This window comes from Anolis sagrei, chromosome 2 (genome assembly GCF_037176765.1).
Source record: "Anolis sagrei isolate rAnoSag1 chromosome 2, rAnoSag1.mat, whole genome shotgun sequence".
Taxonomy (NCBI): Eukaryota; Metazoa; Chordata; class Lepidosauria; order Squamata; family Dactyloidae; genus Anolis; species Anolis sagrei.
The window spans coordinates 194,275,869-194,296,228 of NC_090022.1; the positions used below are offsets into that span (position 1 = coordinate 194,275,869).

The window sequence follows — 20,360 nt, forward strand, 5'->3', positions numbered from 1 at the left end:
TAGCAAGTGCCGAAGCTTGCATGTTTTATTCTTAATTCTGCAGTTTTTACCCAGACTGCATTTTTCGGCTTAAGGTGGTTTATTTATTTTTTTGTTATTTTACTGTTTTATCCCATTCCCACCTTCCTCTCCTTGTACATGCAATTTACACACCAAACTATAAAAATTACATTTAAAATACAAATCTGTATTTTTCCACTCCACATCTTAGCACTTTCTCTAAATCATTCCTAACTTGTTCCCACATCCTCTTTCCAATTTTATCTATATTGTTTCATTTGCAATTTATTTCTACATTTAATATATTAACTATATACTTACACCAATTAGTCAGTGTCCATTTTGTTTTATCTTTCCAACCCCTCACCAAAACAATTTGTGCACACGCTATTAATTGTCAAGCCATTTTTCTTTTTGAATATTCTTCACTCCTGTTACCCTTGTATGTAGTACATTTCTATTAACTATTAATATTTGTAGATTTAACATTCTATTGATTTCTCTTTCAATCATTCTCCAGTATTCTTGCATTCAATCACATTACCATATCATGTGACATAATTGCCATTATTCAGATTAGTGAGAAACAGAAATGAGCAAGGAGTAGTGTTAAGTCCTGAAGTGGAGTCCCAAGATTTCCAGAAACCATGCATTCATGTGTATTTTCCCAACTTTAAAACAAACAAAAATAACAAAAAACCATTCACAAATCCAAAACCCTTATTACCACATCTTGGAAAGTGAAACTGTTATTTTTAGGAAGGCACTGTATGCACTTAAGACGTAAGTCTTCTCACCATACACACACAACTTTATGTGACTTATTGTCAATTCACATTCTGGGCAACTTAAGCTTCTTGGAAGCTCAGTGGGCTTGAGATTATCCAAGACATCCCAATCACCATTGTTGGTTTTCCTTTGCAATGTGTAGTTTTAGGAGATTGCTGGCTTTATTAAGAAATGCACCTATTTCCCACAATGACTGCTTAAAGGTCAGGCTGATGTTTTGTGTACAGACCCATGAATGTTTACAGCTTTATAGTAGAAAACTATGAAAAGGATTCCCTCTAGGCATACTGTGGACATATTAACAATAAGAAAGCATTCAAATATCTGAGCGTCTGCTTTTAGCTACCCACACCTTGGTACACCTCTTGGCAATCCTCCACATAATCGCAAAGATTTCTTTTTCCCCCAATACCCACACAGCTGTTTAAATTGTGTGCTAGTTAGTGTAGCTTTAGTCTGGCTGCATATATAGTTTAGTCTGAAAAGCTCGTGAACAGAATTAATTTTTCAGAAGGGCATTTAATAGGCTTCGTGAAGCCAAAGAACTGAATACAGGAATTCCTTAACCACTTTTAGTACAATATCGAGTTACATGTGAGTCTTCCAGTTTAAAAAAAAATATAAACAAACATTTTTCAAGAACAACTTGCAAGTTCTGCAAGCTTCAGTTCTAGGTACATCATACAGTATAAATTCTGATTTCTGAAGATCAAACAAATGAGACTCCCTTTATAATGAAGGGGTTTGCCTTCCACCATACCCCTTCCTCGCTACACCATAGGACTTTTACAAAACTACAAGGTATTAATGCATTTATAAAAACAAGGAGGATCTTTACACCTTGTTCAGATTCTGGGAAACTGTATGTCAAATAAATGTCAGAGCCCCCATCCTAGCTTGTTAAAAGAATGTGAGGGCAGGGGAAGCACGTATGTATTCAAAATGCTTAAACACTCCTGTAAAAAAAGGCAAATTAAATGTTTTCCTCCAGAAAGATCTAACAGGCCATCCTGTCGCAGAAGCTGGTGGGCTGCTCATGATAAAGACTACAAAAAAGGGAAATACAGGTAGAGAACTAAACAAGATTCAGCGAAGCTCCAAAAATCTTTATAAATACGACCATTGGAAGGACGATCTTGATTCAGGAAGGATTTATGCTCGGTGTAAGCTGAGGACAAGAAGCAGGTACAAATCGTAAAGCACAATGAAGAACACGTGGACATTCACCTAAACAAGACACCCTCCACCCAGCCCAGGGGCACTATTCACAACCAGGGGACATGGTATACTGGCCATTAACCTGAGTACGATGAAGGATGACAGGGCACTGAGCTTCCTGTTTTTCTACAGCTTTTAAGATACTGATCTATCAATGAGTGGGTATCTGAAGGCAATTTGTTTTTTAGAAGTAGGACTCTATTCGGAATGTGGCGGTTTAGTTCCCACAAACTTACGGTTCGGAGGAAGTTCCCGTGCGTAAAGGCCGTAGTCAAGATTTTTTATGGGCTGGCCCAACAGTCTCCCTTTAAAAAAAGGTTTGTGTGGGTGGATTTAACTGTCCCGTTTTGTGCTATTCCGCCAGCTGGTCAGTTCTCCACATTTATGCTAGACCGCTGATGAGGACAAGAGTGCTGCTGGCAAAGTTAGACTAGGTGGTTAGAGGACTGAGCACTATGCTTCCGTAGCTACGGCAGGACAGGAGCCAATGGTATTTAAATCCACTGGGGCCTTTCAAACATATATTCTTACCTAGTTATCGTAGTTGTCTCTGTAGGAGCTCCCAGAGTAACGGTCTCCATAGCCTCCTTGATTCCTGTAGCAAAAAAATAAAATAATGCTTTTGAAACTTTAAGACAATAATGTTGAAAGGCTCTGCCTATACAAACTAGGATCTAACATTATTTCATTACTGTGCAACTAATATTTAGAGTTACATGAAGGCAAACCGCTATTACTTCCCTACTTCTGGATGGTGTTCAATGATGTCGAGTTGACTACACAGACTCAGAGCAGTGTTCTCTTAGCTGGAATAAGGAAACCCTCCACTAAACTCAAGGGCTCCTAAGAAGTGTGCGTATTTCATGACAGACCTGCTAGTAACTGTTACTATTTGTAGAGCATATATGCATCGTAGGTCACTCTACTGTAATTAAGCCAAACATAGAACTGAAACAATCCCATAACTTTTTCTTGTTTACATTAGGTTCCCTTGAATGATTTTAGACAGTAAGCTTCCTGGAACAGGGACCTATAAAATCTGTTCTTTACTGAGTTCCATGTAACTATTCAGAATATTCATAAGAACACAATCTCTTATAACAAGCTAGGATGGGGGCAGCAATTTACTATTACTATTTAGTTGTAAACCTTGAGGGAGACAGAAGAAGGTTGGAAAAAATCCAAGCAGTCACCCATCCCACACCCGAGACTAAACCAACCAAAATAAAATATTCAGTACCACCACCAACCATACATATATTGCACCTGCAATTCTAAGAGGCACCTCATTTTGAGAGATGTTTATATAGGGAAAAAAGTGTGTCTTAGAATTGAAGAAATAAAGTGCCGTATTTGGGGGAAAAAGCTCAATTTCACGATCCAATTATAATAAGAGAACTTCCCCTCTGCTAGAATTACCTGCTGCCATAGTAATCTCTGGATCCTCCATAGCCACCGCTTCTGTTGTCATAACGGCCACCTCCATATCCTCCACCTCCTGAGGCAAAAATGGAAGGATTAATGCTCATTGTCCTTATGCAGACAAGCATTCAGCATTGCAGAGCAAAGGCGAAAACCAAACTCACCTCTAGAGAATCCACGGCCACGGCCTCTGCCTCCTGAAGAGCCACGGGAAGATTTGCCAGCTTGGTCAACTCTGATCTGACGGCCATCCACAGACTTCAAGGAAAAGCACAAGAAAGTCAGACTTAAGAATATTTATATTAAAATGATAACAGCAGGAGCACAGACTGCAAGAGGTGCCTCTTTGGGACACTAATCAAAGTGTGGATGTCACAATTGCTCTGAGCTCTTTCAATCCTGCTTAGGGGAACAGGGCAAATTCCTTTAACATTGAATGCTGCCTAACAACAGAGAAAAATGTACTCAAGGAAATTCCAACTCCTGGTTCATCTGCAAGCTCATGCTTTTGAAATAATGTTACCAACAACATTACAGCCCAATTAAACTTCAATACTACAGGCTGGGCCCTTTAAACTGTAATATTATGTAGCTAACTGAAAACAAACATCAATGAACTCAAATAGGATTTGTTTGTGAGTGGACATAGCTAGAATTTCTTAGGCATAAAAAGCATTTTCTTTGATTTTGTTATTTACTGCACACTAAACAAATTTAAACATCAGCAAGAGGTGCCATTTCACACAAGAAATATGTATATAAAAAGAAGATTTAAACTAGTAACCCTAGATATGCTAGGACAATGTTGAAAGAGATGGATTCTGTGAAATAAGAACAATGCACAATGGGAATCTCTGTGTTTATGCGAAGTGCTTACCTCTCCATTCATGGCTCTCATGGCATCCTTTGCATCCTCTGGGCGGCAATAGGTAATAAAGCCAAACCCCCTGGACCGCTGAGTCTCTCTGTCTTTTACCACCACAACTGGAAATGACAACGAAGTATCACCTTTAGATCAGTTCAACCCTTTATATATTACCTATAGAAGTTAGTTGTTGGTCTTTTTCTCTAGCTCTCTACTTAATCTATCAGACAGACCGTATGGTGGCCAACCACAACAGCTTAAGTACACCCTTGAAACATCATACAAAAATTAATGTTCTGTTAAAGTTGAAGAACCCTGCCATTTAAAACAGCTTTTCCCAGCACGTTACTCCTCAGATATTTTGGACTAAAGCTCTTATCAGCCTGAACTCAAATCACTGGCCATAATATGCCAATGGTTGAGTTAAGAGAGTTAAAAGTTCAAAACACATAGAGGGCTGGGTGTACTGCTGAGATAAAAGAAAATAGTATTAGTATAAAGGTAGTTTATTAAGCAACGTTCAAGATATAAGCTGCCTACAAAGCGGCCAGGACAAACTGCAATAATACAGAATATTAATTAAGAACACTGTTGTGTTTGATTGTTAATATTTTCAAACACAACCACTTTGAAAACGCCCTCTGGGTAAGGGCTGATTTTATGACATTTCTCATATAATTCTTAATGAGGAAGAGTATTGTTATAAGGAAGTGACAAGCAAACAGGCAATGAGCTCAAACCTTAATGCAACTGTAAGGCAAAAAATGGAACAAAGGAGAGATGTTTCCTTGGATTATGGGTGTAGGGAGGAATAGTAAGGACAGAGGCCACGGTACAGAAATAGCATTGTTTGCTTATTTCATTAGCTGGGTTCATATCAAAATAAATTAAGATAATCACGTCATTGCGTCCTGACTGTCCCCTGCATGGCCAGATATAGAGAGGGCCTCTTTAACCTGCGTCCCTCCAGCTCCCAGAAGCTCTAACCAGCTTGTTCAATGGTCAGGCATTCTGGCAGCTGAAGTCCAAAACACCTGGAGGGCCACAGGTTGAAGAGGCTTGCACTAAAATATGTATAACTCAAATAAAACAAAATGTGTAATATCCACTGTGGCAGCACCAAGTACAGTACTTCAGAATGGTGCCATATGCTTGTCTATATTAACAAACCATTTTGTGCCAGAAAGAAGCCTGAATGGGTGGGAACCATTCATACACTCATCATGTACACACAAGATATATGCTTTAACACAGATGACCATCAAAACGTACCAGAAATGGCTGCAGCTTATCATTGCATACAATTCAAAACAAAAGATTCTAGGATCCTTTGACAAGCTAGCATGTCACATATTAGAACGGTTCTCTAGTGCTATGTGTAGTTAAATGTATCCAAACACAAACCCACTAACTCCAACCATGTGGCTTCCCATGCTGTAAGGTTAACATGCCTCACATCTTTCCTTACCTTCTGCAATGTCTCCATAGGGGGAGAACAACTGCTCCAGGTTCTGCTCATTGGTGTCAAAACTGAGTCCTCCAATGAAGAGCTTTCCTTCATCTGATGCCATTTTTCAAGTGATCTGTAGATAAAATAATGCATTCAAATCTAAAAGGTGCAGATGGGAATATGGACAAGAACTAACTACACACTGATGCACAGGGACAGAGTAACAACCTATTATCCACTGCACTGCTTAGCTAGCAAACTAAAGGATTACCAATTGTTACTTCTTTTCCAGTACTACCCAAGGTATATTTTACAACCGCGATTTCCTTCCTCTTGCCAGCTTAATCACTACATCTGGTGCAAAGCAAGTGTTGTCATAAAGCAATCATATGATCATGCTTTATGGCTACAGACTGCCTCAGGTATGTATGGCTAAACCTTCCCACATGTTCTGTAGACTTGAGGGTCCAAGCACAGTTTCAATTTATGCTAGAAGTCTTCTTTAAAGACCCAATTGAGACTAACAATTATCAGTATTAGTTGAGTACTGCAAGATTACTGTTTTGCATTCTCCTATGTGCCTTCGGCAGGGTCATGTGGAATCTGGAGGATTGCTGTTGGTTCTTTTTTGTTGTTGCAGCTATTCATTTTTGAAGGAGGCTGTTCTGTTTGTGTACAACACCCTTGCTCCTATGCATGCTTAGATGGAAAAAGTCAGCTTTATGATTTTCTATCAACATATAGAAAGGCAGACTCTTATTGAGCTAGACTTAGAAGTCATTTTTAGAGGATCTTGTTCCTAGGTACACACAACTGTGCTTGGACCCTAATTAAAAATGCGTAACTATGGCTGTACATACATCCATTTGAGTATATCATAGGGAATATGAGTCTGTGAAATTTTGTGGGAGTTTCTTTAAAGTTATCTAAGACACTATTCCTTCTTGTGGTGGTTCCATCATATAAACTGTAAACTAGAGCAGCAACTTTATCCCCCATTGCTATTACAAATGGTTTCAAATTGTTTGCAAAGTAATAGCCCTGAATTTACAAGGCCACCAACAAATTTCCTTCTTGTTGTATTGGACCATACTCCTATGGTGCACACCTTTGGTGGCATTTCTACATTTAATGCATATAAGAGTATCCACACCATTGTACGAATAACTATGTACTGTAGATTTGGGGGGGGGGGGCACATATGCATGCCCAAAAGCAGGGGATATAGTTGGGCACATGTGAATTTACAGAACTGCATACTTAACTTCATTGAACAAGGGCATAAATGTTTACACTTTTCATACTGCAGGATCCTCAAGTAAAACATGACTAGAACACATTTGCATTTAACTGATCCTGACATGCATCTATTTTCAATTTTGCTTATCCAAAATAGAATACCCATTCTTCATTATTCTCAAAAGACACGTTAACTAGGGTCCCATCTATACTAACCATTTAACACAGCTTTAAACTAGTGCTTTTGCACTACAAAATCAAGCCCTCAGGGCTTTGTGCCATCATCACCTGTGCTTCAAATTGGTTCCAGGATTTTATTTATTTATACATATCTCACTTTTTCACTTCATAGTGGCTCACAATAAAAAACATTACAATTTAATATATATATACAATAATGAAACTATATTGTTATATATAATTATATTACCAGTTGTATTATATTTAATATTAGTATTATAATACAATGATTATATTGTATTGTTATTAGCATGATATCGTATAGCATATTATCAATATTATATGTATATAATATTAGAATAGCACATTAGTGCTAATATACCATTATATATTACATCATATAATGTAATATATCACTATAGTGCAATTTTATTAGTAATATTTATGTAATATGTAATATACAGTTTTGTATATGGAAACTGCATTAAAAGGTCAGCGTAAGTGGGGTCCTAGTTTTGGCAAATAGCAGCGCACTTTAGTGTGAAGGTTCCTTCTTTGGAGGCTTTTATGCAGATGCCGGATGGCCATCCGTAAGGGGTGCTTTGAGTGCAATTTTCCCTCTGCATGGCAAGGGGTTGGGCTGAATGGCCCACGAGGTCTCTTCCAACTCTAGGATTCTATGGTTAAACCTCGCATTCGGCCTATGTGCTCGGGTTGTCTATTCGGATGTATAGCGTGCTGTATCTTTGCGGGTCCAATCATAATAGCCCAATGTGCAACTAAAATGGCAGTGCCTGGGAACATCCCTCCCGTTTGACTTGCTTCCGAGCAAAACACGCCCAGAACGGGATTGCTATTACGCTTTAAATTCTAACGTTTAGAAAAGGGCTGGTAATAGAGGGTAAAACCTGGGGATGGTTTAGTCTGCAGGACCCCTGCAAAATGACGCCCGGCACATGTGCTGTTAAAACACGCGGGCCTTTGATTAAAAGGAGAGGCCACAATGTATGCTCCACGCACAAAGAGCGCCGTGTGCTTGTAACGTATGCGGAAGGGAAACGAAGGCTCGGTAAGAGTTGGCGTTCCCTCCCCCAATGAACCCCCCCCTCCTCCCCCCTGGAGAAAAATGGCCGCGAGCACGTGGTCTCCACAGAATGCGGGAAGGCGCGCGCAACCTCTTTTCACGTCTCAACGGTAGGCGCGCGAACGCAGAGGAGCATGCGCAGAAAAGGGTCCCCTCCCCCCTCTTGACTCGCGCTCGGCCAACGGCCTTTTGTGTGTGCGCGCGCGCGCCATAGAAGGCCCACGCCTCGGTTTCTGTTCGGCCTTCCGAGGCGACGCCTCTCCCTCGAAAGCAGGCCTCGAACGTTCCCTTTTCCGCCCTCAAAGCCAAGCAAGCCGCGAGGAGGGAAGGGAAAAAGGCGCGCGGGGGTGTGTGCGTTTGCGTTTTACTCGCGCATGCGCACACAGGCCCCACTTGTTCTTTCTACGCCATTTTGTGCAGCGCCTCTCTTCCCCGCCACCCCCCCTTCCAAATATTCCAGGGGTTTAAAAGAACCTTTTCTCTGCGCAATTTCCCCTCCTCGACTGGACTCAGACGCCTTATCTGAATCTCTCCCAACTACCTTGACGTGCTTTTCAAAGGAAAAACCCCACTCACCGGTCTTGGAGCAGGGGATGCGCAAAGAGCCGTTAGCCACTGAGGAAGGAGAAAGGAGCGCGATGGCGGCAAGAAAGAGGGAGAGACAAGGGAGAACGCGAGCGAGGCTGCGTCGAGGCCACGCCCTTCGCGCGGATCCGCAGCAACGATTGGCTGGAGGCGCAAAGGGGCGGTGCTTATTAACAATAGCGGCCACGCCCACCTCCCCCAAATCAAAAGGAGGACCAGCGAGGGGAGGGGGCGCCGCGCCTCTTCTCTGGGCTCGCCTTTTTCTTCTCCCAAGCACCTCCCCCAACTATTGCCGGCATTTCCAGAAGGGGAAAAGGCTCCGAGCCCCATCTGGACGGAAGAGCAACCCATGCGTATGGCTGAGCAAACTTAAAAGCCACTTGTTCCCATACCAAACATGGACAGGACCAGTTCTGAACCTATTGCCAAGCAGATGTAGAAAGTGGCCAAAGTGGTCCCCAAAATGCCTCACATGTTATGGCTGATTCCAGCATTCCTTCCACCCCTAGGAAGTTGCTTTGGGGGCACCCTCCACCCAAGAATCCACGGCCTGGATCCCATCATTAGTCTTGACTCATACATAAATCCCTTTCAACCTCATGGGAGACCCTCATAGCTTCTTTGCAAGACCACATCACTTTGTGTCTAAGTGGTGTTGTGCGGCATCACAGGAAACCTTTATCTTTGCCTTGTCTTCCGGTTTAGCAGTAAAAGTGGATCATTTTATTATTTTTATTAAATTTTATTTGTACCCCGCTAGCATCTCCCAAAGGACTCCATGCGGCTTACAAAAGCCAAGGCCTTTATTCCCTCCATGGGGATGTTGCATTAATCAGGAGGGCTTTGTGTAACCCATACTCATGATTCTCATTAGGAAGCAGCTAATACACCTCTCTTGGCATGTCAAACGTCCAATGAAAATTACAGCCCAATGTGGTTTTTACATTATACACTTCTTTGCCATGAACTTCCTTCTACTAAATGCCTTGAGTTTTTGGGAAAGCATTTTTGAGACAATGCTTCAAGCATTGAATTATGAAATTTTCCCTGTGTCTATATTCTGTAAATTATTTAAACATACACAGAACCTATCTTCAAACTCCTGCAGCAAACCTGGCATTCAGCAGGCCAAAAGCTCTATACAATTTATTACTATTTTGGGTCGTTGTACGTTTTGTTGGGCTATATGGCCATGGTCTAGAGGCATTCTCTCCTGACGTTTCGCCTGCATCTATGGCAAGCATCCTCAGAGGTAGAGGATGCTTGCCATAGATGCAGGCGAAACGTCAGGAGAGAATGTCTCTAGACCATGGCCATATAGCCCAACAAAACGTACAACAACCCAGTGATTCCGGCCATGAAAGCCTTTGACAATACAATTACTATTTTGTGTGAAAAGCATTGCATAGATATGAAGCTGTTGAAATAAAGGGGATAAATATTTTAGAGCAAAAATGGGCAACAGCTTCTTTTTGGTACATTAACATAAATTGTATATATATATTTTATACAATTGATGTTACAATACAAAACAAGGCAGCACTTTTCCAGGCAGACTTTTCAGTACAGCCACTTTTTTCCCAAGCGTTCGGACTAAACAAAACCCGCTAGCCTGACTTCATTTTAGAAACAAGATTTTAAACTGAACATGCAAAGCCAAGCTTATTTCAGTTGCCAATTATGTTTTTCACTGGCGATTAGAAAAAAGGTAAATTTAGAATGTGCCTAGCTGGCTACTAAAATTACAAAAAAGTATACGTTCAATCCAATTTAAACTTACTAAGAACACGACCTTTGACAAAAAATGTCCTTTATCAATAAATGTATGCTGCTCCTTTTAAGGACACTAGATTACACTATAAAAATGACAAGAAAGGGTTAAGGGGCTGTTTTTTCTGTAGTGTGCTGTGCATTCAAGGATTCTTCAATTCACATTTTGGAAAACTAGTAATGGGAATATTCATCTTCCTATTCCGTGAAAGATCGGTTCTGAATGAAATGACTCCAATAGGTCTCATGTAGACGTCAAATAACCGATTAACAAACTAGTTTAAATTATACTTTAAAAGACTGTAAGCAGTGAAAAAGTTTCACTGCAGATACTATTTTTGAAATTTTTACTGCAGACACTATTTATAAATTTTAATTAAACTTTATTATTTCTACAGAAATATTATTCCTATTATCTTAACAATGTGTGTGGTTTCCTTCAAATGATTCCTTTTGGTAGCATATCACAAGCAGAATGACACCAAGCCAGTGACTATTCAATCAAAATACTTTATTAAAAATACACAATATTACCAGTTTAAAAATCAGATGCCATAGCATAGTATTCCAGAACTTTGCCAGTAATTTGAGGCATTACTACAATGAAGACTTTTATACAACCAGTCTCCATATTGTTATATCTAAACAGAGTACAAACTTACCCAAACTGTTAAACACACAAGTTCCATCTGAACTTGAATATCATAACCATTATGCTGTTCAAATGTCCATAAAGTATTTATATCACAATATTACATGAACAATGAAATCAGTTATCTTGCTTTGCTCAGTTGCCACATGTTCTATCAGCCTCAACACAGATCAGATGTGATGTCAGCAACCTGATATAAAATAGATGAAACTGAATTAAGCAGTGAACGAAAGTATTAAGTACACAGCAAGTTTGCGCAAGGATTTTGTACAACATCAGTCCCTTAATTCAAGCATATGTGGTTCTCCCCACCCCCTAATTATGTCTCTATACAATGTAAAACAAACCTCCTTCACAAATGAACTCCTTTCCTCCACGGGACCTGGAAAAAACAAACAATTCTGTCTCATTACACTGGCAGCTCATATACCAAAAGATAGCTGGATGCAAGCCGAGGACTTTAACAATTTTTGCTTTTACCAACTTACACATACAATAGAGGGTGTCTCACAAGTCGCCACACATTGGGGAAATGTTCCTTTATTTATAAAATACTTATTCTAAATTTTACAAACTGTTGTGTGTGTGGTATATCTCAAAGTATAAGATCATAAACAGAAGAGGGTTAATTTTTTCTATGTATGGAGACTTTTAGGACATCCTGTATTATCCATTATTTTTAATAATTGTTTTAAAAAATCTGTGCCCATGATAGGTCTACAAATTATTAATTCTATTACAAACATTGCAACATAGTATGGGTTGCATGCATGTCATCAAGTGGTGCATTTTATCTCCTAACAAACTGAATCCGGCTAGATTCCTACCATTTTCAAGATCACTAAGGTAACAATAAACATTTTAATTATGCTCTGTCTGCAACCTTTGAAGCAGTTCCAATTCAGTAGTATCCCTCTGCTGAAATTTAAGTGATGGGAAGCATGTTTCAACCATGGTAAAATTCATGCCAGGCAATGAAAGTCTTGTTACCAGTCTTAAGGAAAGGACAAAACCTTGCTTACTTTGTAGCATGGGTTTGAAATCCTGAGTGGAAGAGTTCCACTTCATATTCTCGTACTCCATTGCTGGATGAAGCACAGCTTTTCAGGACACAGTAGCCACCATCTCATTTCTTACCTGCCAAAAACAAGTCAGTATCACTTAACACAAGATCACTTAAAATTCTCATGCGCAGATTACAACATCCTAATGGAATACTCCAGGTCTAGGCGTTTACCTAGCCCTCGGGAGATTCCCCAAACTGGTATTTATTAAGATTTTTATCCCATATTTAGCTACTTGACCAAATCCACCACATATTTTAAAAAGTTGTTTTATGAAGTGGGTACAAAAGCCTCCCTCACCCAAACCATGCTGCACTGGGAAAGACCTTTCCGAGTAACAGTTCAAGGTCCACACAAGGCATGATTACAAGGTATTGGACACTACTGGTATCAGAGCCAACTGGACGAACCTTAAGTTTAGCGGACTGCCTTCCATTCTGGCAGAATCTCAAACCCCAAGAGCCAAGGAGGCCCACCCACCCAGGACAATTTTTTTTATATAGCAGATTCAGTCCAAGTTCTCCTGGGGTCCCAAGGAGACCCCAGACCTGCCCAAGTTTGTTAAAAGTAGGTAAGAATCAATGGATTGCTGTAGCCACAAGTATGAGCTCTCTGGAAGAGAAGATGCAGACATGAGCAAAAGAGTTACCTCGAAATACAGGACTATTTCCACAATTGAACTAGCCAAGAGCAGCTTTCGTCTCACATGGATCGCACTGAAGGAGGCACAACACACTTCGGGGTCTCCAAGGACATTGGCTTCCACACGCTAGCAGAGAATTCTCACAGTGTAAGAACAGGACAGAGCTAACTACAGGTAGGCCCATCTAAATACCAAAATCAGTTCAGCCTTAACCATGGACTAAGCCGGGTCCCCCACTTCCAACAGCTTCCTTCTCCACCACCTCTTCTAACAGAATCAATTTGTTTCCAGCCAAATATGGCATATCCTGTTTTGTACAAGTGTCCCAGGTCTTCTTCCTTACCAACAGTACTAAAGTGTATTGCAAGTGTTACTAACCCTTATTTGAAGGTTTACAAATGTTGAGGTTACCAATACTATTACTACACAGTAAGGTGCTTTACTAAATTTGTTTGGCATCCCATGTCTCGTTCCCTCCATGAATCTAATGACTCCCAAGCCAGAGAGGCTATTTTGCCTACTAGAATAAAGGCTGTTACATTAGCCAATATTTGGTAGGTCAAATAGAAAGCCCAGTATCTTCAGGGACCACCATATCGAGAGACTCCACTGATATCCTTGTCAGAAGACTCCCAAGGCTAATTGACCACCTCTGGCTGCCACCCATTTACAATATTCATTTCCCCAGGACAACAATGTTGATACTAGCACATCAAACATTCGGGAGAATTAGAAGCATTGATTGATATAAGGTTTCCTTTGATAGCATCTCCTTAAAATCTGAGCCATTTGATACATAATTACTTGAGTATATATAATCTAGCTAGCAAAATGCTTCTACAGATTATGGTGCTAATCCATGTTCAGACAATGCTTTATTTACATAAGTGCAGGTAATGTCGCCAATCGAATCATTACATTGCTTGGCTTTCCAATCATTTTTCATTTCACATCAACACTTGTTAAGTATTGGTTTATATCAAACGGTTTACCTGGGCATTGACCCTGGACTTTTTCCCAAAACAAGGATTAGCCTAAATTTACTTATGTGCCCCTAAGCTATTCAAGTTGTGCAGTGCAATATGATGTTAAACGTCACGAGCAGAGAATTGTTTCAGATGGGATTTTAATGGGCTTCGTAAAGCCAAACACTCAGTACAGGAACTTCCTTATCCACTTCAAATACAATGTCAAACGATTTATGCACGTTTCTTCCAGTAAAAAAGGACAATATAAACAAACATTTTCAAGAACCGCTCAAAGTTCAAATTTGAGTTCTGGGTTTACTTTACAGTAAAACAGCTTTTACTAGTGACCAACGTGAAATTATTGAATGCTTTAGTAATACCAAGGTGGTTCACTTTTGTCACCGTCCCTCGCAATACTAAAAAGTTGAAATTTAGTGCATTGCACTTTAAAAAAATTGCTGAGCTTCCATCACTTAAGTTGTAAGACCCCATGTGTCAAGTTAAAAGAGAACCTTGGATTGAGAAAGGAAGACAAATAAAACTGAGTTTCAAAAATGCTTAAAAATCACTCTTGAAAAAAAACCAATTCTTGAGCAAAATCTAAACAGACCATCTTGCAGAGGAAGCTTTCAGGCTGCATGTGACAAAAGCTATATAAGGGGAAGATACAAGTAGGTAACTAAACAAGATTCAGCGAAGCTCCAAAAATCTTTATAAATACGGCCATTGGAAGGACGATCTTGATTCAGGAAGGATTTTTACTCGGTGTGAGCTGAGGACAAGAAGCAGGTACAATCATAAAGGCACAAGCATATGGACACGTTGCAGCAATTCACCACTCCTAGACTTTAGATTAGTGTTGCTAGGAATCTCTGGCCCTCCCCCAGTTAGCACTCTTGACAATTTTGCAGTTTGAAGTTAAAAGATCGCTTTAAGGTCCAACATGCACTTAAAGTTACTTAACAGTATCGCAAATGAAGGCCTGTAACATTTGACTTCACTCAATGGCAGATACGGGGAAACAAAAATCTTTGATATTAACAACTCAATAGGGAGCTGTAGTTTCTGCCGCTAGCCAGTGTAAGTCGGAACACTGAAAATTTAAGGGTTTTTGACAAGGTAGCATTTAAAACCCTTCCCAATATGCACTTACCTCAGTTGTCATAGTTGTCTCTGTAAGAGCCTCCTGAAGAGTAGCGGTCATTATAGCCTCCCTGACTTCTGAAAACAAAGCATTTTAAAAATTTTACTCTCAGGGCTATAATTCTTGATTTCCATAAGGACTGTGCTGACTAGGGGTTAGCAGTCAAAACCAAAAAATATCACACTGAATATAAGGCTGACCGTCTCACCACAATTACCTGCCATAGTCTCGGGAACCACCATAACCTCCACTTCGGTTGTCATAGCGTCCACCGTAGCTCCTGTCTCCCCCACCTGAAATGGAGTAAGATGTTTCAATGAGAGATGAACCAAGAGCAGCCCAACTCTTTCACCAGGCGTCGAACAAAACCTCTCCATTCAACTTACCTCGGGAATATCCACGGCCTCGCCCCCTGCCTCCGAAGTATCCACCTCTGGATCCACGAGAAGATTTTCCAGCGTGGTCAACTCTGATCTGGCGTCCATCAACAGACTGATAATAAACAAGTATGTTAACTGTATATAACAGAATGGTAACCTACCAATGGAACAGTTAGTTCATATTGACATGTTCTCTTCCAACAGAAAGAAAAACTGTGTTATCTAATTTATTTAAAGGTATTTCTTTATTGAAACCTAATATAGTGGAATATTCTGAAACCAGGATTTGAATTTACACTCTGACATGAAAACCCAGGGGGTGACTTTGGGACATAGTTCAAAAGAATGGAAGAGGCAAACCACTTCTGAATGAACATTGCCAAGAAAATTATTTGATAGGTTCACCTTAGAGCAGTGGTTTTCAACCTGTGGGTCCCCAGATATTTTGCCCTATAACTCCCAGAAAGCCCAGCCAGTTTACTAGATATTAGGATATCTGGAAGTTGAAGGCCAAAACATCTTGGGACCCACAAGTTGAGAGTTACCATATGTCAGAAACTGTCTGAAGGCAAACAACCACTGCTGTATGGCCTCCCTAACCAACTTTCAAGGCAACTAACAAATTAAAACAATTAAGACAATGCATGGCACTTATCAACATGGCATCAGATTGAGTTTGATCAGTAAACTTTAAATATGCCTTTTGAAAGCCATTTTAAGAATTGTTGAGTGCCGCAAAGTGGGATTTAAAGTATTTTAAGTGAGCATTTTCAATCTAGGATTTGGTGAAGTTACAACCAGAAGTCTGGCATCTCAATATGAAATAAATAACTACAATTAATTTTAAGTGTAAAGTTTAATGTAAGGTAATTTGTTTTGTTATTCAACATAGAACAAGTTTGGCAAACTGCCTTTACTTTCATTCTCTGCCTTGCTCCTGGTAGGCCTTATTTTTGAGATGCACATGCAAAATATATCTTGTTCATTTTACAGCAAACAGATACCCCTAAGGGTCCCTTTCTTCTCATGGTGTCAGCAACTGTGCAAACACTTAATACAAAACTTGATACATGAATCAACTGCAGACCAGTGGGGGGAGAACTTAACCCTGAAGAAACAACTTGGAACAAGAACTTGTCTGAACTGTGAAGAGCTGGATCAAAACATGGCCTAACTACTCCATCAGAGTACACCAGCTACAAGAAGCCACAATTTAAAGAAATTTGGGAGAAATCAATAGTTCCAGAGATGTAGCTAGAAGTCAGGCATAGGCCACTAACATGAATTATGCGTAGTTTTGAAAGGATCAGATCTGATGGGAACAGACTGAGCTCTACCCAGTTTTGCATTTTAGCAATAAACTGACACGGTTGTTGGTGCCAAAACATATCTCATACTGTACAATTCTTAAGACTAGAAATGATGCCTATAAAGGCACAAAGTGTGATAAGTGAAATATTAATGCTGTGCAAATTCTTTATCGGATTGGGCTAAAATCCATTAAGTAAATAGGAAATGAAATAAAGCCAAATATAGCAGGACAAGTCTTATACCTGCAAGCAAACGATTGTTTTGTCTTGTATACTTAAAATAGGACAGCTTAAAAGAGTTAACAAAATTAACAACTTTCACATTCTTACCTCTCCATTCATGGCTCTCATGGCATCGGATGCATGCTCAGGATTGGCAAAGGTGATGAAACCAAAGCCCCTTGATCTTTGGGTCTCTTTGTCCTTGATCACAACAACTAGGAGAACAATACAAAAGTGGGAGATTCACTTAACACTTTCATGATTATACAAAAAGGTAAATTTCCTCTACCAGAAATACCCAGAACTTGCTTACCTTCCGAAATGGGACCAAAGGAGCTGAAATGCTGCTCCAGGCCTTGTTCATCAGTATCAAAGTTCAGCCCCCCAACAAACAGCTTTCCTTCTTCAGAAGACATGATGGTGATGAGGAGGGTTCTAAAGAAAAGACATGCAACAAAGGAAAAGAATATGGATTAGGAGTTGATATAGGTCCCATCTATCCTGACCACTTAAGGTAATTTCAAAACAGTATTGAACAAAATGGTTTCACTGGGCAGACGATTACACAGGAAATCCTGGAATCTGCCTGTGGCCCATGCGGTGATCATGCAAACCAGAGCACTGCTGCACTTTTTGTGGGAGCTTGTTGACTATCAGTTTAAAGCCAGTGTCACACTGCATTAAATGGACTACATAGATGGGCCCAGCTGCAAAGCACCACCTTTTAAGGAGAAACATACTGTTTTTGATCATTTTTTTTATCAATTTGTTTCTACTGTACTTACACAATTTGTTAATAATGCTTTAGTAGGGTAGGCTGGCTGCCAATGTTTCAGAGTCCGATTCAAGGTGATGGTTTTGACCTTTAAAGCCCTAAACCAGTGGTTCTCAACCCGTGGGTCCCAAGGTGTTTTGGCCTACAACTCCCAGAAATCCCAGCCAGTTTACCAGCTGTTAGGATTTCTGCGAGTTGAAGGCCAAAACATCTGGGGACCCACAGGTTGAGAACCACTGCCCTAAAAGGTTCAAGCCCAACTTACCTATCTGACTGCATCACCTCTTACCAACCTGCCCGATCATTAAGATCTGGGGAGTTGCCACCGCCAGAAATACAGGCGGTGGTGAGAGAGGGCATTCTCAGTAGCTGCCGGCCCTTTTGAACTCCCTCCCCTTCCATTATCTTTCAAGAACCAGCTGAAGACCTACCTGTTCAAGCAAGCTTTTGGCAAATGAATTCAATTGCTAATGACAGCAAGATTGTTTGCACTGAGCTTAGCAAAATATACCATTTAACTGAAGAGTCTCCACAAAGATTGTAATTGGTTATAAATGTTTAATATTTATTTCTATCTTAGTTCTGGATGTTATTATGTTTTGTGGGATTTTTTGGTCTTGTATTTTATGTTAAATGTGCTTTTCACTTGTATTGTGTTGTGAGCCGCTTTGGGTACCATCAGGGAGAAAATCAGGATCAAAATTATTGGATTATGTGATTTTAATATTCATACTATGTTTTAATGCTTTAAAATGTTTATTTCTGATGTTTAATGGTTTTAATGATTTTATAGTTATATATTAGTGTTTAGTTATGATTTTTTGTCTACATCTATGTTGGCATTGAATTTTTGCCATTAGTATGTTGAGTCGTCGTCCCCCCCCCCCGTGAGAAAAGCAGTATATAAATATAGTCAATATATAAAAGTAAACCGCCTTGCCCCCCCCCCCCCGGGGTGAGAATAGCAGTATATATAGTTAATAAATAAAATATTATTTTTAGGCTTAAATTCACGGCCTGATCTCAGGGAGGACTAAATTGTAGTCCCATAACTGATACCTCATGTGTTTCTGGGAAGATCACATAACTATCCCTTCCCATTGCTAAATCCACGGATTCATTTCCTGAAGCTCCAGTTCGGGGCTTGTTTTCAAAAATCAAAACGTCTGTAAATATCCCAAGTCTCATTCTCTTGGTAAATAAATAGAAAAGGAGGAAGCTGCCCGGGAGGGAGGGAGGACAAAATGCCTGCCTGCCTTCCTCCCCGCCTCCATTTCCCCGCCCCGAGCGCCATCTTGTTAACCCCAGCTCCAACAAGAGGGGCCTCTGGAGCGTCAAAGATGGCGGCGGCGGCAGCGCTGCCTGTTTGGAGGCCTCGCGCCCAACGGCCGCTTTCGCCTCGCGGAGGGGCCCCAGCCAGCCCTTCCGTTTCTTCACTCTTTTCCTCCCCCGCATGCGCAACGCCCACCGCGCGCGCAGCCGCCTCCACCACCACCACCAAGCGATAATTTCCACGCATGCGCAGACACCCTACATTCCCGAGGCTTCTCGAAACGTGCTTGCGCTTTGTAAAAGACGGCCTGGCTATTCTTTCCTGCTTTATCCCATTCACCCGCTATTCAAGAACGGCAGCGGACGCTGTCCTTTTTAATAATATGGGAGGATTAACATTCCTTCCATTTCCCACCAAAACAACCCATTATTTTCGACCCCCGCCTTACCAAAAAGGTGTTAACAGCACTGGAGCAGCGGAAAATGCGGCCGAGGCACCGCCCGCTCGACGCTTATATAGGGGTCCGCCCATGAGGGAGGGCCACGTGACCGCTGCCGCTCCTTTTATGGGCATCGGCGCCTGCGCGTGCGCCTTGGTGGGACTTTTCGCCCAATCGCTTTGCCCGAAAGGACGCGGGGAGTGCGGGGACATCCGGGTATTTGTTCAACTTTCTCCCTCCAAAGCACATTTTAAACAAATTGCGTAGGGAAAGATTTCCGCCCCAGTCCGGCGTCCTTTTGTCACGCAGGGAAATTAAAATGTCGCTTGCTTACTTCCGGCCAGGATTCGATTTCGAAAAGGGAAAGGGGTGGGGGCAGAAATGGAAGGGAAACCAACGCAATCACAACAGGGATTTGGCAAGGCATTTATTATTATTATGATAGTTGTTAGCCACAGGACTTCAGGACGTCCAACCACACGATCCTTGCAAAGAAATGGAGGGGCCCAGTGCTCTTCTAGGCCCTTCCACGCAGGCCCCACATCCTGGGATCTGAGCCCAGCTTTTCTGCTTTAAACTGGATTAAGAGAATGAATGCACTTTAAATCCGGTTACTGCCTCCTGCAGAATTGTGTGGTTTGTGGTTTAGAGGAGGAGCCTTCTCATTGTGTGGCCAAAGTACTTCATCTTTGCCTCCAACATCCTTCCCTCCAGTGAGCAGCCAGGCATTATTTCCTGGAATATGGACTGGTTGGATCTTCTCGTGGTCCAAGGCACTCTCAGAACTTTCCTCCAACACCACAGTTCAAAAACATCTCAGTCTTCACTGAGAGGCCTGATTTAAAACTCTCTTGCCCCACATTTGTATTTTTCCTTTATTTTTTGTTA

General features: G+C 40.9%; 2 protein-coding genes across 5 annotated transcripts; both read right to left on the reverse strand.

Annotated features, from left to right (window-relative positions):
- Positions 1 to 1,288: 1,288 nt before the first annotated feature.
- Positions 1,289 to 8,932, reverse strand: LOC132767606 (cold-inducible RNA-binding protein-like). Its single transcript, XM_060762732.2, has 7 exons — positions 8,824 to 8,932; positions 5,763 to 5,877; positions 4,307 to 4,413; positions 3,594 to 3,687; positions 3,427 to 3,505; positions 2,539 to 2,602; positions 1,289 to 1,957 (listed from the first exon to the last, which is right to left on the reverse strand). The coding sequence occupies exons 2-6, from the start codon at positions 5,863 to 5,865 to the stop codon at positions 2,539 to 2,541; spliced, it is 447 nt and encodes a 148-aa protein (XP_060618715.1). The 5' UTR covers positions 5,866 to 5,877; positions 8,824 to 8,932; the 3' UTR covers positions 1,289 to 1,957.
- Positions 8,933 to 11,096: 2,164 nt separating this feature from the next.
- LOC132767596 (RNA-binding protein 3-like) lies at positions 11,097 to 19,587 on the reverse strand. 4 transcript variants are annotated; one of them, XR_010909292.1, is made up of 9 exons: positions 19,482 to 19,587; positions 17,299 to 17,420; positions 17,094 to 17,200; positions 15,460 to 15,565; positions 15,291 to 15,366; positions 15,083 to 15,147; positions 12,277 to 12,391; positions 11,602 to 11,636; positions 11,097 to 11,444 (listed from the first exon to the last, which is right to left on the reverse strand). XR_010909292.1 is itself a non-coding variant. In XM_060762720.2 (7 exons), the coding sequence occupies exons 2-6, from the start codon at positions 17,399 to 17,401 to the stop codon at positions 15,084 to 15,086; spliced, it is 456 nt and encodes a 151-aa protein (XP_060618703.1). In that variant the 5' UTR covers positions 17,402 to 17,420; positions 19,482 to 19,587; the 3' UTR covers positions 14,071 to 14,701; position 15,083. The 4 variants fall into 4 exon arrangements, 2 of the variants coding, with proteins under 2 accessions (XP_060618703.1, XP_060618701.1); XR_010909291.1 differs by having other exon boundaries at positions 15,083 to 15,150; XM_060762720.2 differs by lacking the exons at positions 11,097 to 11,444; positions 11,602 to 11,636; positions 12,277 to 12,391 and adding an exon at positions 14,071 to 14,701.
- Between the last annotated feature and the right edge of the window lie 773 nt (positions 19,588 to 20,360).

Bases quoted from the DNA above. Each gene is read 5' to 3' on its own strand.
- LOC132767606 (XM_060762732.2), bottom strand. From the start codon at position 5,865: ATGGCATCAGATGAAGGAAAGCTCTTCATTGGAGGACTCAGTTTTGAC. The intron at 3,506-3,593 runs GTGAGTTTGGTT...TTTTTGCCTCAG, and splicing joins TGGCCGTGGATTCTCTAGAG to GAGGTGGAGGATATGGAGGT. The intron at 2,603-3,426 runs GTAATTCTAGCA...TTTTTGCTACAG, and splicing joins AGAGATTACTATGGCAGCAG to GAATCAAGGAGGCTATGGAG.
- LOC132767596 (XM_060762718.2), bottom strand. From the start codon at position 17,401: ATGTCTTCTGAAGAAGGAAAGCTGTTTGTTGGGGGGCTGAACTTTGAT. The intron at 15,367-15,459 runs GTAAGTTGAATG...ACTCCATTTCAG, and splicing joins AGGCCGTGGATATTCCCGAG to GTGGGGGAGACAGGAGCTAC. The intron at 15,151-15,290 runs GTAATTGTGGTG...CTTTGTTTTCAG, and splicing joins GGTTCCCGAGACTATGGCAG to AAGTCAGGGAGGCTATAATG.